This window comes from Tupaia chinensis, unplaced genomic scaffold (assembly GCF_000334495.1).
Source record: "Tupaia chinensis unplaced genomic scaffold, TupChi_1.0 Scaffold144171_2, whole genome shotgun sequence".
NCBI lineage: Eukaryota > Metazoa > Chordata > Mammalia > Scandentia > Tupaiidae > Tupaia > Tupaia belangeri.
This window is the reverse complement of record NW_006204028.1, coordinates 589,166-600,885: the sequence shown is the minus strand read 5'-3', so window position 1 is coordinate 600,885 and position 11,720 is coordinate 589,166. Positions and strand designations below refer to the sequence as shown.

The 11,720-nt window shown below is 57.9% G+C and overlaps 2 protein-coding genes across 7 annotated transcripts in view; one reads left to right on the top strand and one right to left on the bottom strand.

The window, feature by feature from the left end:
• PHOSPHO1 (phosphoethanolamine/phosphocholine phosphatase 1) overlaps positions 1–5,543 on the top strand; it is a 9,699-nt gene extending 4,156 nt beyond the window's left edge. For 3 of the 4 annotated variants that reach the window (XM_027767326.1, XM_006166157.2, XM_027767325.1), the window contains 3 exons: positions 1,993–2,103; positions 2,907–3,028; positions 3,774–5,543. In XM_027767326.1, coding sequence (XP_027623127.1) covers positions 2,059–2,103; positions 2,907–3,028; positions 3,774–4,650 — 1,044 coding nt within the window. In that variant the 5' untranslated portion in view covers positions 1,993–2,058 and the 3' untranslated portion in view covers positions 4,651–5,543. The remainder of the gene's footprint in view (positions 1–1,992; positions 2,104–2,906; positions 3,029–3,773) is intronic. The other variant, XM_006166160.2, reaches the window with a different exon arrangement.
• A 596-nt stretch (positions 5,544–6,139) lies between these two features.
• The window catches only part of ABI3 (ABI family member 3), a 13,943-nt gene continuing 8,362 nt past the window's right edge, over positions 6,140–11,720 (bottom strand). Inside the window, exons 2-8 of one of the 3 annotated variants that reach the window (XM_006166161.3) lie at positions 10,765–10,932; positions 9,309–9,485; positions 7,908–7,993; positions 7,610–7,705; positions 7,264–7,421; positions 6,623–6,760; positions 6,140–6,305 (exon numbers count right to left, since the gene is read on the bottom strand). In XM_006166161.3, the coding sequence (XP_006166223.1) occupies positions 6,142–6,305; positions 6,623–6,760; positions 7,264–7,421; positions 7,610–7,705; positions 7,908–7,993; positions 9,309–9,485; positions 10,765–10,932 (987 nt within the window). In that variant the 3' untranslated portion in view covers positions 6,140–6,141. Of the gene's footprint in view, positions 6,306–6,622; positions 6,761–7,263; positions 7,422–7,609; positions 7,706–7,907; positions 7,994–9,308; positions 10,357–10,764; positions 10,933–11,720 lie in introns of those variants that run through there. The other 2 variants (XM_027767323.1, XM_027767324.1) reach the window with 2 other exon arrangements.

The window sequence follows — 11,720 nt, the reverse complement described above, 5'->3', positions numbered from 1 at the left end:
GTTCTTTTTTTTTTTTTTTTTTTTTTTTGACCACCAGAGAGAGAGAAAGGGAAAGCGAGAAAGCAGGTCCGGGACTTGAACCCTGGTCGGCCATGTGGGAATCCAGCACCCTTATCCACCATACTGCCTGCCAGCCCCAGTCCCAATTTTTTCACTCAAAGTTCTTAGGGGGTGGGACCAGCAGATGGCATACTGGTTACATCACTGGACTCCCACATAGTCAACCATGGTTTGAGTTCCAGACCTGGTGTCTTAAAACTCACGCTGGGCATGTGTGTGTGTGTGCCCAAGATTCCAAGAGGAGAATGAAGGAGTAGAGACTGCAGTGTGGCCACCCTCACCCCCTTTCTCACTTTCTCTCTGGCAAGTGCAAACACCCTATAGCAAAAATCTCTCTCTTAAAAAAAAAAGTTCGGGGGGGGGCAGGCAATTGCATAGTAGTTAAGCCAGCTGGATCCCACATGGCCAACTGTGTGGTTTGAATCCCAGACCCAGTCACCTGAAAGGCACACTAGGAACATGGAACATGTAAGTACATGCTAAAGTCTCACGAGGATAACAGAGAAGGGACTGTGGTTTAGCCATTTTCCTCTGGGGGGGGTACCTTCTCGCTTTCTATCTCTCTGGCAAACACATGCATTCTATATCAAAACTTTTTTTTTTAAGAGGTTTTTGCTATAGGGCGTGTGAGCTCACTAGACAGAGAGAGACAGAAAGCGAGAAATCACCCCCCAGGGGGGATGGCCACACCGCAATCCCTTCTCCTCCATTCTCCTCTCGGGATCTTGGGCATGCATGCACACGTGCCTGGTATAATTTTCAAGCCACCAAGTCAGGACTCAAACCAGGTAGTCAGCCATGTGAGATCCCACACTTTATCCTCCATATCACCTGCTAGCCTGAGACAACATTCTTAAGTTGGTGGCCATCTCTTAGTGCAGCAGTCAAGCACTGTATGTATGTGGGCAGGGCTTTGTGGTTGGGGAGTTGGGAGGGCGGGAGCACCTCAAGATAAGAGGGCAACAGAAACTGTGCCTTGCTCCTGGCATGCCTCAGTCTCTAACTAGGGACAAATGCTGCTCCAGAATGGTCAGGACAGAGTGTCACCTTGACAAAATCACAGGAGTTTACAGTGCCACCTCTTGCTACCACCAGGGGGCGGCAGCCAGCCAGACCTTTGCTCCTTTACTGGTCTAGTCTCCAGGCGCTCAGCAGCTTCCCAAATCTGTCCCCATGCCTCTAGTCTCTCACCCAGTTCCGGGAAGGAGGGGAGGGAAGGACAAGGAACTGGAAACTGTAGACAGTGTCCTTTGAAGCTCGTTGTTGAAGGCCTCAGGAGGCCAGACCAGACCCCAAAGCCACAAAGCAAAGACCTGCAGGGATTTCAATCTGTCTGACTGCTGCATCTCTAGGGAGGCCAGTCCCAGATTACCTGTGGGACCCAGGGGTCCCAGCCTACCAGCTGTGGTACAGTTAGCCCTGACCAGCTGCCCCTTCCCTTTTGAGGTCATGGGCATGGCAAAACTAGCCAGGTGTTCATGAATCAGGCTTTTGCCCCATGCAAACAGCAATGGAAAGTTAAGTGACCTTCTCTGGGCCCTTCTTGTCTGCCGAATCCACGGGGTCGAGTAGGGAGACTATAAATGAAGGTGATTTATAAACACACATAAGGGGCAATGCATATACCAGGAGGAAAACAGCACTGGTCCCGGCTTCTGAGATCTGTCTCTGCCAATTACAGCAGGAGGCCTTTGGGCAAGCCGACTAACCTCCCGGTGCCTCCAATAATAGTTCCTATAACTTCTCCAGCGTGGTAGGGGCTGTTTAAGAGCTGCCTAGTGAGGTGGTTTGTGGTCGTAAATGCAGTGCCTGTTGGAGCTACTTATTGGGCCTAATTTTCCCACCGATGAGTACTTCTGTACTTCTGAAAGAGGGTAGTGTTGTTTACCAGAGTAGTCAGGCACCCTCACTGCAGACTCTTATGGTTGTCAGGGGCTCTGGAGGACGGCTGGAGGCCAAGAGAGTCCCTACAGTGGTGCCCAGGGTGATGTGCTGACAATGAGCGGGTGCTTTCCAGTCGTTGGCCTCCGATGCCTGTCTAGGGTAAGTAGGTCCCTCCAGGCATCTTTTAGGCTGAAGCCACAGCCCCCACTTTCCCCCCATGGGGTGGGAAGGGTTCTACCTAGTCCCTTGGAGGGTTGCCTTCTCCTCCCCTGGGGCTCACTAATCTCTGGAAGCTTCTGTCCCAAGTGTGGGGTCCTGATGCTTTATACCTTCACCTCCAGGGATCCTGGGCCACAGAGGGTGACTGGAGGGAGGAGGAGGAAGGAACAGTTCTGTTAGGAAGGCAGATAGCCAGGTTCAAAGCCCAGCTCTGAAATGAGGAGCTTGGTCTTCTGTTTCACAAGGTGCGCCATGCCATAAATGTCCCAGGAATATCCGAGGCGGGTAGGACAAAACCAGGAGGAGGAATGGCTCTATCTCACTTAATCCGGTGGGAGGCCAGGGGCAGGAAGGGAGGGCAGTACAGTGAATTTTCAAAAGCTGTGTGTGCCCAACTCTCCCTGTAGCCTCACACAGCACAAGCAGGCTGGCAAAGGTGCGGGACGTGTAGCGAGGGCTCCTGCTGCCTGTTTGCTTGCCTTTCTTTGGGCCTCACACCTCCCCTATTGCCCCATCCTCTCCCATGCTGCCCTCCACCCTCCCATCCTCAACAAGACTCTGGCCCAAGGTCTCCACTTCCTGGAGCTGCCCACCCCTGCCCTGTCTTCCTGCCCAGCAGTCGGCCTCCGTACTCCTTAGCATGGCTTCTTCCTACCCCGCTCCATGTCCCCAGGCCCTGCTCTCTCCTCCTGTGCCTTTTCAGCCACTGCTGCTCTCTTTCCTCTCCCTTACCTGTCTCCCAGGTATGTCGTGGCCTGGCGCGGTTGGCTCCTACCTCCCCAAGCCCCACTGCTTCTCCTGCTGCCCGCTTGCTTCGGACTCTGGCAGAAACCCCACCCGCTGACACCTTCCACCCAGGGACTTGGCAAGTGATTAGTGATGAGCTGTCAGCACAGGGCCCTGTCATCCCCGGAGAAGCTGTGTCCCACCCCTGGACCCTACCCGGCACCATGGGGTTGGAAGCAGCTCCCAGGGAGCCTTCCTGGGTCTTGCATGGTCAGCGACCTACCTGGTTATTCTGAGGACTAAAATCCAGTTCTCCGGCCCAGCCTTGTAACTCCCCAGGCCTGGCAGTCAGCTCCCAGCCAGGCCAGAGGACCTGGCATTCTGGTCTGCATGCCCCAGATAATGGCAGAAAGTCTGCCCTGGAGCCTAACCCCTGATTGCCCACCTCAGTCCCCAAAACCACTGGCTTCGCTGGGCCCAAAAGAGGAGGGGGCGGTTATGCCAGCGGGGTGAGTGGATGGGGTCCCCTGCCTCTGCTTGTGTTAGGGAGGGAGAGGGAGGAGAGTTCCCGCGCCTCTGTATCCACACTCAGGACAGGAGCCTTTGAAAAGTCTCCAAAACAATGTACTTCAGAAACCTCCCAGAGCCCTGACCCTGTAAAAGCTGCTCTTTCCTTCCCTTACGCGGACCCTTAACCGCTGGTAGCCCCCCAACGGGACTAGCAGAAACACGTGCCAAGGAAGCCCTTCCGGTTCAGGAGTACACGTTCCTCTGGGCTAAACCCCAGCGCAGCCAAGAGGTGCCAAGGGGTGGGCGGGAAGGTTGGGTGGAGGCGGTGGCGTTGAGTACTACTGTCAGCTTAACCAGCCTTGGGTCCTCTTCAGGTCTTGGACGAGCCAGCGCCTCTGGCTGTGGCCCGCTAACCAGCCTCTCTCCGGCCGGCTCCCGCCGCGCCCCCTCTCGCTTGTCCCTTCCTCCTCCTCCTCTCCTCCCTGCTCCCAGGACCAAGGGATGGCTGCGCAGGGCGCGCCGCGTTTTCTTCTGACCTTCGATTTCGACGAGACGATTGTGGACGAGAACAGCGACGACTCCATCGTGCGCGCGGCCCCGGGCCAGCGGCTGCCGGATAGCCTGCGTGCCACCTACCGCGAGGGCTTCTACAACGAGTACATGCAGCGGGTCTTCAAGTACCTGGGCGAGCAGGGCGTGCGGCCGCGGGACCTGCGCGCCGTCTACGAGGCCATCCCCCTGTCACCAGGCATGGGCGACCTGCTGCAGTTTGTGGCCAAGCAGGGCTCCTGCTTCGAGGTTATTCTCATTTCGGATGCCAACACCTTTGGTGTGGAGAGCGCGCTGCGCGCCGCCGGCCACCACGGCCTGTTCCGTCGCATCCTCAGCAACCCCTCGGGACCCGACGCGCGGGGACTGCTGGCACTGCGGCCCTTCCACACGCACAGCTGCACGCGCTGCCCCGCCAACATGTGCAAGCACAAGGTGCTCAGCGACTACCTGCGCGAGCGGGCCCACGACGGCGTGCACTTCGAGCGCCTCTTCTACGTGGGTGATGGCGCCAACGACTTCTGCCCGATGGGCCTGCTGGCGGGCGGCGACGTGGCCTTCCCGCGCCGGGGCTATCCCATGCACCGCCTCATCCAAGAGGCGCAGAAGGCGGAGCCCAGCTCCTTCCGCGCCAGCGTGGTGCCCTGGGAAACCGCAGCCGACGTGCGCCAACACCTGCAGCAGGTGCTGAAGACGTGCTGAGGACCGCGGCCTGCAGGGGGCGCGTCTGGCGAGCGGGAGGAGAAGGGGGTGGGGAGGGGGGAACTGGGAAAGACAAACCTAGTTTTACTATTCCCTTTTCCCTTGCGCTTTGCTATCACCTGGGAATTTCTGAAATCTCGTCCATTTGGGGGCTGGGGGGTATGGTTCAGAGCCACCCCCTTTTGTGAGTTCACAAAGCTGGGCTCCCTTTCCCGGTTCCACTGCAGACAGTTACATTCTTGGGTCTAGTCCAGCAGGGGGTGATGCGCATACCCTGAAAGGCAGCACGGTTTCCAAAAAGCTTGTCCTCTCAACTGGGAGGAAGGAGATCTCTGGCAGGTGAGAGAAGGAACACCTGCCCTTGCTTTAACTGTCTCCTCTGGCTGCGGCTTCGTAACCTCCTCTCCCCTAGTCTTACTATCAAGAGGAACCAGGATCTTGAAATTCTCATGGCCACACCAGACTCCCCGCAGAGATAGATGACTCTTCCCCAAGACGGCTCTAAGCCTCCTCGGTCTTACTTCACCCAGCGCCACTCCACACTTTCTGTACTTGCTACACCTTTCCTCCCTTCCCCCTGCCCACTCCTCCAGCATCCCCTAAGGAAAAAAAGCCAGGGGGAACAGTCGCCTCCTAGTGGTGGAACGAGGTAGCACACGGTCGGGCGCGGGTCCCAACAGCCAGGGACCTCGCAGCGTGCGACGGTGTCTTCTCGCACCCCAGCTTCGTCTATGCAGCAAGAGACCAGGGACTTCACCAAAGTGGCCCCCGCGGGCCCCCTCCACGCCCCCTCCTCTCGTACGGAACAGAAAGCCATCTTTTTAAGCAAAGCCAGCGAAACCCAAGCCCCTCCTTCTGTGTTTCAGAACTATAAAAGGAGGTGACGGGGAAAAGAGGTGACTGATCTCTCGCGCCGCAGTCTGAGGGGTGAGTGAGGTGCTCTCTGCTCTCAGAGAGCCCCGCCTGCGTGAGAGAGATGGCCCCCGTTCTTGGGCAAGAGCCTAGCTGGAGGAACCAAAACTGAACACAACACAGCAAGCAACAGGCCAAAGAACAACTTGCAGTCCATGGCTGTAGAGGGCCACCTGGGGTCCAGTGTGGCTGCACTTACTGAGGGCTGAAGAGACGAGAAGAACCGCAGCTAGGGTCAGGCTGGGGATGGGCGTCTATAATTAGCCAGAGCTCTAGAACTGGATGCTTGTCAATCCTCTGCTCTCTGGCCCTCTAGTCCTGCAGGTCAGTCATCGGAAGTCATCAGTTTTATTCAAAGTTGGCACTCGCTGGAGTATGGAGATACTCTTTGGCCTCCAGGTCCTTCCCATCTGCAGCAGGCCTCTGGGTACCTCCTGTCTCTCCCCAGAACCCCTTCAGACCGCGATGGGGGGAGGGGCAGAATGCAGCTCCCAGCCTAAGACCGGCAGACCTAGCCCAGTCCTGACTGTGGGGCTGGCTTGGCAAAGCCTCTGTGCATGCCCAGAAAGTCCCCGGCTGTCAGCAGCTGGGCTCCACATAGTTCCCGGGGAAGAATCCACTCCCCTCTGAGCTGACGCCCTCGCACCAGCCATCCGAGTAGCGGCGGGTGACGCAGATGACGGTGCCCTCAGAGAAGGAGAGCTCGTTGTCCTTCTGGCGGGTGTATGGGTACAGGGTTACCACTGCGAGGAGATAGGGGGAGGGTGCTGTGGAATGTGCTTCCTGCCCCCCTAATGCAGATGCAGGGACTCTAGGGAGCACCTTTCAGGGAGGGGGCTTGTAACCCTGAAGGACCACTCAGCTCAGGTACTATTCGGTAGCAGGCCACCTGCTCTCTTCCCAGCCTGGAACAGAGCTCAATTCGTCGGCGTGCGTGAAGGGCTCGCACCTTTGCACAGGAGGGAAGGATGCCTCGGGTGGAAGACTGGGGTTGGCAAAGAGGCCAGAATCGGGGCGGAGGGGGTGGGCTTAGTGCACTTCAGTCTCAGGGGTCTAGTACCTTTCTCCAAGTACGCAGCAGGGACCCAGCTGGGCTCATCCGGTCCAAAGCCTGGCGGGGGTGGCGGCGGCAGCCCCAGCTCTTCCACATCCAGGGGCGGGGGAGGGGGCAGGTCCAGGGGCGGAAACAGCTCGTCGGCTGGGAGAAGAACAGAAAGGCTGAAGTGAGGTACAGGGGCCGTCGGTCAGGGGGTACTGCTGCATATCGGGTAACTTCCCTGCTCCAGAGCCGGGCCTGCCCATTTTGTCTGTCTCCAGCTTTCTCCCATCCTAGTCCCCTAGCGCATCGTGGGTGCCCAGGACGCTCGGAAAGAGTATAGGATGGTCGGACCCTACCACCTATAAGCTGGGCGACCCTTGGCCAAGCCGTCGAGCTCGGCCTCAGCTGCTGCATCTGTTATATGGGCGTGTAGGAATCCTCAAGCTTGCCGAGTGAGAAATTGGGGGAGCAGCTTCGACACACTCAGCGCCTAATACAAAGCAGGCACTAAGTTTGCAGTTCTTTTCCTCCGGTCTCCCCCAACACACTTGGTCGGAGCGTTCCCCGAGGCCGTCCGAGTTAGATCCACCAGGGGAGCGAGGAACGTCCGCACTTGGGAGTGTGAGTCCCAAGGCGGAGGAGGAGAGGGCGGAGCGTCTTACCCGGCGGGGGCGGGGCCAGCTCCTCCAGGGGCGGAGGCAGCAGGAAGACCTCGGCGGCCGCTGGCGGAGGAGGTGGCCCGGTGGAGTCGGGGAGTGGAGGGGGCGGGGGCGCTGCCTGCCCCTTGGGCGTGGAGACCCCACCGACACCTTCGGCGCTGCTGGAAACCAGAGAGAGCGGGCTCGAATCCGTTGGCGGACACCTCTAACCAGGCTGTTCTGGCTGGCTCCGCCCCTTGACCTTGCAGTTCTTCCCTTGTAGCCGCGTGGCAGCTGTCAGGGGGTCCCTCTCATAGCCTCTCCCTCCCACCGCCCACCCACCCGTCGTGGACTAGTTAGCAGGACTCACCCAGCCGAGGCCAAGGAAGACGCAGATGAGGCGGCGGAGAGCTTGCCGTCGGGCACCACGGGGAGATGCACTGGCTCGGGGATCCGGGGTGGTCGCCTAGGGGTGGGGGTGATGGTGAGGCGGAAAGAGGGCTCCTGAGAGCAGGAGCAGGGTCGAGCATAAGGCGCCGGCGGGCGGAGGGAACTTAGCGCCTTGCTTCACGAGCATCAGGGCGCCGGGTGCTGGAGGGGGGGACGACCAGAGTCGCAGGATCGCGCGGGACAGGACCAGGCAGGTGGGGATCGCTGGGAAGCCTCACCCCAGCGTGGCGGAGCCGGGTGTGGCAGGCGCTTTGATGCTCTTTCGAGACAGGGTCCCGGTCCGCGACAGCTGCGTGCTCAGGTCCTGCGAGGGAGCAGGTGCTAGGGCTGGCATCTGGGGTAGGGGTGACTCCAGCCTCACCCATAGGGGAAGTGGGGGAGGGGCGGGCGAGAACTGGGAGTGAGAGCGCCGGCACAGCAAGTTCCCGCTTCCACTCCCAGCCCCCTCCCGCCGCCAGCATTGCCTGGGGCCCTGCCTCAAGTCTGCCAGGGCCTCGAAGAGCTCAGAAGCTGTGCGACGGCCACTTCCTCTGCATAGCCACAGCTGGCTGGAGGCTGTCGCCCCCATCCCTCCCCCAAACCGCACTGAGCCCAGCCGGGGCGCTGGAGCCTGGGCTTGGTGGTCTCCGACTAGGCCCCCAGGGGTGGGTGGGGGAGTGAGAAGGGGCGGGGAAAGGAGAGGATCGGTCACACTTAGAAGTGTCTCATCTGTTTATTCGCAGACCGATGGAACTGGCTTTGGGGGGTTCCCGGCAGAGAGGCCTGGACCCTAGACACTTAGATAAGAGTATAGGAATGGCAGGGCACAAATCTACATACTGATGGGGTTTCCCCAAGGAGGAGCACTTGGGGAGTGCTACACTTAGCTAGGGAGGGTCAGGACAAATGGGTCTTGAAGCTTGAAGAATGTAAGCTGGACAACAGGAGGAACTTGGCTGGCTGTCAGCTGAAGGAGGGAGTGTAGTTTCCTCTTTGAGGAAGACATTGTCTTAAGGATATTAGGGGGCCATGTACAGGAGAGGCAGGGGCACTTCTAATCTGATCGAATGTCCAAGAGTGGAGACAGGGACTGATGGGCCGGGCACGTGTGAGGTGTGCCCTGTCCAGCCTTGCAGGAGATGGGCTGAGACAAAAATGCCGGTCACACTCCCCTCCTCACCATGTCCCCTCTATGCTGCATCTCTTGGCAGTTCCCACCACTGGCAGCTCTGGGGTGACTGCTCAGTGCCTGACCTCAAACCCCAGACAGAGGAAGTTGCTGTTCTCATGTGGCTGCAAAGCGTTCTCATGCACACCCTCCCCCACCTCCCCTGCACCCAGCGCTTCATACCCAGCACCCACAGAGGGGGCGGGGGAAGTGCCCAGGATCTCACTCAGCAGATGCTCTGAGTTCAGGGTAAAGGCCAGCTATGGAGGGCTATGGAGGGAGGGCATCGTGGAAGGATGGAAAGGTTCAGGGAGGAGGGGGTGATGATCATCTCAGGGTGATGATGGCTTCAGGAGAAGGAAAAGGATTGCAGGTTGGAATGTGAATGTGGACGAGAGCTGGGGACCTGGAGAGAAACAGCCACGTGGCAGGGGAGAATGAGAGAGGAAAGAGGAGGGGCCCCTTGCTCTACCTTGATTCCATGGCCAATGTCATCCAGGCAGCCAAAGTTGAGGGGTTTCCTATAGTAGGGCGTGAGGGCAGGTAGGCTCTCGGGGGCGATGACCTTCTGGCCAGGGGGCAGCCGCTGGACAGTGGCTAAGGTGCCAATCTCCCTTCGGGCCACCTTCTCCATATGCATGCTCACCATCTGCAGAACAGGGTTTGAGATAACAGTCGGGTCTAGCACCCTTCCCCTCGGGGAGGAAGAGGAGAGACTGGGGTGAGGTTGGGGACCATGGGAGGCAGTGAGGTCCATAAAAAGAGTGAGTTTTGTTCCCAGAGCCACGCAGCAATTGGAAAGAGTAGCTGGGGAAGGACGAAGCCACTTCAGAGCAACTTCCTGGTGGAAGAGAATGAGGGTTATTATTAGCTGGGCAGGAACAGGAGGGACAGAGGAAACACATCCCTGGGGATGCTGGGAAGAGGCTGAAGCACTGGGCCGGCTAGGGAGCGGAGGGGCATCATGGGGAGGCGGTGGACAATCATGGCTGGACCGGCCCTCGCTTTTAGGGGACAACTGCATGAACTAACTTCCTCTCGGAATGTTCCGTAGAGAAGCCTACAGCTTTGAGAGGGTGGGAAGTCCGGTTTGCTGGGGTGAGAGGAAGAGACACACCCCATGTGCTGGCCATGTGGGTGATGCGCAGGCCTGGACCTGTGCATGTGATGGGGCAAATCCTCGGTCAAGGATCCAGGAAGGAAGGAGGAGGGTGTGTATGCTAGAAGGGCGGGGGGCACTGTGCAGTGGCCGCCTGGTGTTCTCAGGGCTGAAGATGGCCTTGTCCAGCAAGCACCAGGGGCTAGGACATTTCTCAAGTCCCAGCACTGTGGTCAGATGCAGACAGGGCCCCTGTGCGTCTTTCCTGTACCATGTAGCCATCGGGATTGGTAACACTGCTGACTTTTCCCTTTTTTGGAGTTTTGTTATAGGGCACGTGCACTTACCAGAGAGATACAGAGAGGAAGAGAAAGAGAGAAATCACCCCCACCCCGGGGGATGACCACACAGCAATCCCTTCTCCTCCACTCTCTTCTTGGGTTTTTGGGCATGCACACACACATGTCCAGCATGTTTTTCAAGCTGCTGAGTTTGGGACTCGAACTGCGCAGTCCCCCATGTGAGTGGGATTCAGATGCCTTAACCACCACGCCACCTGGCTGGCCTAATAGTGCTTTCTAATGTCCGCGGTAGAATCTGGAAAAGGAAAAGCTCTGCCTTTAGGGAATTGATAGCACAGTGGGGCAGCAAGTCCCAGCAGAGACAACCACCAAGACGTGCAGGCCCGGAGCCTGGGAAGCTCTACTCTCTGTAGGAGAGGTCGGCATTTGGACATGGAGGGAGGCAGGAAGGAGCTTTCGTTGCCAAGGATGTCTAAGTGCAGCTGAATAGTTAGGGTCTGAGGCGAGACTCCTTTCCACACCCTTACCTGGCCCAGTGTGCTCACGCGGGCTTCCACCTGCCGCAGGGCAGCCCCCTGCAGGTCCAACATACGAAGAGTGTGCCCGGCTAGGTTGCCCACCTGGTAGGCCACACTGGCGAGTGCCTGGGTGGTGAAGGCCATCGTCTCCTCCAGCGCCTTCCTCTTGTCTGTGGCCTGAAATACACACGGCCCTGGCCTGAGCCCAGACCTTCCACTGGGCCCTTGGCTGGGGGTGGGATGAAGGGGATCTAGGGAGGGTACGGGCTGCACTGACAGAAAATGGCACCCCTTAGACGTCTGAGGTGGCTTCCATAAGGATGATGGGGTAAAAGGAGAGACTCAGAGGACAGCCATGGTGAGTGGGTACAAGAGGGAGAGGTGCCCTGCTCAAGTCGCCAAGCCAAAGATTGAGCTGAGATGACCTTACCACTGTCCTGAAGACTTCGGAATCAAGCTGTCCTTTTGGGGTTGAGGGGAGAATGGCAGAAAGGAAAAAGGAAGGGAACAGTGACTGAAGGAGATATTCTTTTTTTTTTTGCAATAGGGCACATGTGCTCGCCAGAGAGACAAAGCAATAAATCACCCCCAGGGGGATGGCCACACCGCAATCTGGGTAGTTAAGGCACTAGAGTCCCATATGACTGGCCATGGTTTGAGTCCCGGACCTGGTGACTTGCTTTCTGGGGCCAGCAGATGGTGAGGTAGTTAAGGCGCTGGACTCCCGTATGGCTAAACTGTGGTATGAATCCTGGACCTGGTGCCCTGCGTTCTCATCTTCCCTTTCTCTCTCTTTCTATCTCTGGTCAAAGTGAAAAATAATGACAAGTAAGATTAAATACATAAATCATTTTAAAAATCTTTTAGAGATTTTTTTTTGGAGAGGTTTTTGCTATAGGGCATGTGCGCTCGCCAGACAGACAGAGAGAGACAGAGAGACAGAAAGAGAGAAATCCCCCCCCCCC